Below are 2,543 nucleotides of genomic sequence, written 5' to 3'. Positions count from 1 at the left end.
TTATACGACATAACTAAATTTCTCAATTTTCCAAGAGTAGGTTTTACAACAGATGATTCAACAAATACAGCCATAATGTGACAACAGCAGACTAAAACCCTGTAGTCTTTTTTTATATATAAATTATGCTAAAACGCACATACTGTATATGACATCATAAATTTTGAAATCAGGTCAAAGTTACCTAAAGATAACAACAGAGTTGCAGCTCTGTAGGCTTATTTAATCTGTTACTTTCTACTGTGTTAGAGCAAGTGATGTCATTTTTTTGGTGGGTATTTTGACTGGATCAAATTGGGGTCATAACCCCTTAACCCCCCTGCAAATTATGCCCATGACTGTATCACACTGTACAGTCTGCTCCAAACTGTGTGACCACAATAATAATGTGTGGCCACGAGATACCTATATTTAATCAAATGTCACCAGACAGTAGTTGTATGTGTAACACTTAACGAAAAACAAAACTGTGCTCTATCTGATTTTAAAATGAGATGAACAACAAGTTTGTATTTTCTCATCACATTTAGTTTCTAGTTTGATTTCCACATAGTCTTCTCAAATCTGTCATTTGTTTGGTCTTTCATAAAAAAAATAATTACTTCAGAGCTGAAAATAATTTTAAAGACATAGTTTAACATAATTCAATCTTTTTACTTTTCAAAGTACGACAATTCACTGAAAACATAAAAGAGTAAAAATGTTACATATTCCAGATACTGTAAATCTGTGTCAGATCTTTTTTTCATCGTTTAAAAATAATTTTAAAAAGGAGCCCGTTTTTTCACCAGGGATACAGTTTGAAAAGAAAAAAAAAAGCAGAAAAGGGTCATATTGAGTTGAGCTATAATGGAAAAATGCTGTTAGAAGTCCTACCTCTCTAACAGGGCTGTTAACAGGGTGTAAAATACATCACTGGTCTTTTYTTCAGYCCCTGGTTCCTGCAGTAGAAACAAAGGTTGTTATTGAATAGACCCTCCAGAATTACCTTGTCCCAAGAAAAGAAAAAAAAGTTTCTGTTTCCTTTGAATATCTCCTGCACATAAAGCACCACATTCATACAAAGTGAAAACTGTTGACGTTACACCGTGTTGGCTCTGATCCAGGTTTCCACCACAGCTTACGTCCACATCACCGAGTTTACAGAAACAGCCGAGGAAAAATCCTCCTGTGAAAGTTAAAAATGTTCGAGGGCGTTTCCTCCTCTGCGCTGAACTCCCTGCAGACCATTAATTCCCACTAATAGTGGCTCTCGAACCTCATCGGAAACTGTTGCAGGGGATACGCAATTCACACCCATTTAGCCTTTTTTGTTTTTCCTCTCCGGTAACAGAGCAATGAATTTCTGTAAATACAGCCGTGGAAGGCAGGAGATGAGAATTATGAACAACACATGACATTTAACAGGCTAAATGTGAATAAATTAAATGTTGCAATTACAGCTCAATTCACTCTGTTCATTTAGATGAAATGCTCAGGGCAGATTATTATTGTAGGTTTTGAAGGATGTACAAGACATTTAATGCAGTTTACCACTGCTTGAAGAAAATGGCTGTTACACTATGCTTATTATTTTCATTTTCCATTTTCTGACCCACATTTGTAGCAGAAAACACTCGTTCCTTAGCATGCTAATTGTTGAACTACACTGAACAAAGAGTTCAACAGTGAGGCCTTGATCYTTTTATCCTTAAAGCAGGCATTCAAAGTGCATTATTTATAATTAGCCAAATGTTTAAAAATTGCATTTTTTTTATCTCCACAGATGCAGAAATGTTTCTTATCCTCTGAACCTTCCTCAAGTGAGCATTGTGTTCATTTTTGTGAATGAAGCCTTGTCTGTCATCCTGCGGTCCATAAACTCTGCCATCAACAGGACACCTTCCCACCTTCTTAAAGAGATAATCCTGGTAGACGACAACAGCAATAACAGTAAGCAGCATCATTTTATACAACAACTCACAGCTGACACCTTAACACCCCCCCTTAAATTGTTATTTTGCTGTTGTAGCTGAGCCTAAAATCCAGGCATGGCAGGTTTTTAAAGCGTTGGCTTTATCAACATGTTGAAAGCGATGTGCATTTGTRTGTGGTGGTGGAGATATTCTGAATTCCTCAATACTCTTCTATAAGCTTCTGTGAGATAACTGAGTGTTTATACTCAGTTGCCCAACCAGCCCATATTTCCAAAGCAGAGGGGACCAGCATCAGATAAGCAGCACACATATCAGTGCATCCACTGTGCTGCGTGTTTACACTGGATGATATCAGAAAGTCACAGCTTCTTTTGCTTTTTTTTTATTGGTCTGGGGAAGTTTCCTGTGCCAACAGTAAAACAGAACCATTTTTTTTTTTGGGGGGGGGTCCCCAAATAAATTGCAAATTTTTATTTTAATTGCCATTTTCTATAAAATACTTAAGGTAAAAATAAGTAAATAAAAATTGTGTGAATTTAAGCCAGGTTTTTAGTTTCTGCTCAATTGGATGAGCTTAGATTGTCTTGCCAGGGTTTCAACTCAGATATTTTTTTCTAACACAGAGAC

At 36.5% G+C, this 2,543-nt stretch overlaps 1 protein-coding gene across 1 annotated transcript in view; it reads left to right on the top strand.

Annotated features, from left to right (window-relative positions):
• Window positions 1-2,543, top strand: part of galnt18b (UDP-N-acetyl-alpha-D-galactosamine:polypeptide N-acetylgalactosaminyltransferase 18b) — a 99,271-nt gene that overhangs the window by 44,347 nt on the left and 52,381 nt on the right. Inside the window, exon 3 of the mRNA XM_014026943.1 lies at window positions 1,766-1,932. Within this exon, the coding sequence (XP_013882397.1) occupies window positions 1,766-1,932 (167 nt within the window). The remainder of the gene's footprint in view (window positions 1-1,765; window positions 1,933-2,543) is intronic.

This window comes from Austrofundulus limnaeus, unplaced genomic scaffold, assembly GCF_001266775.1.
Source record: "Austrofundulus limnaeus strain Quisiro unplaced genomic scaffold, Austrofundulus_limnaeus-1.0 Scaffold5, whole genome shotgun sequence".
Lineage (NCBI taxonomy): Eukaryota > Metazoa > Chordata > Actinopteri > Cyprinodontiformes > Rivulidae > Austrofundulus > Austrofundulus limnaeus.
The sequence above is the reverse complement of the archived record's forward strand: the minus strand, read 5'-3'. Positions and strand labels throughout refer to the sequence as shown.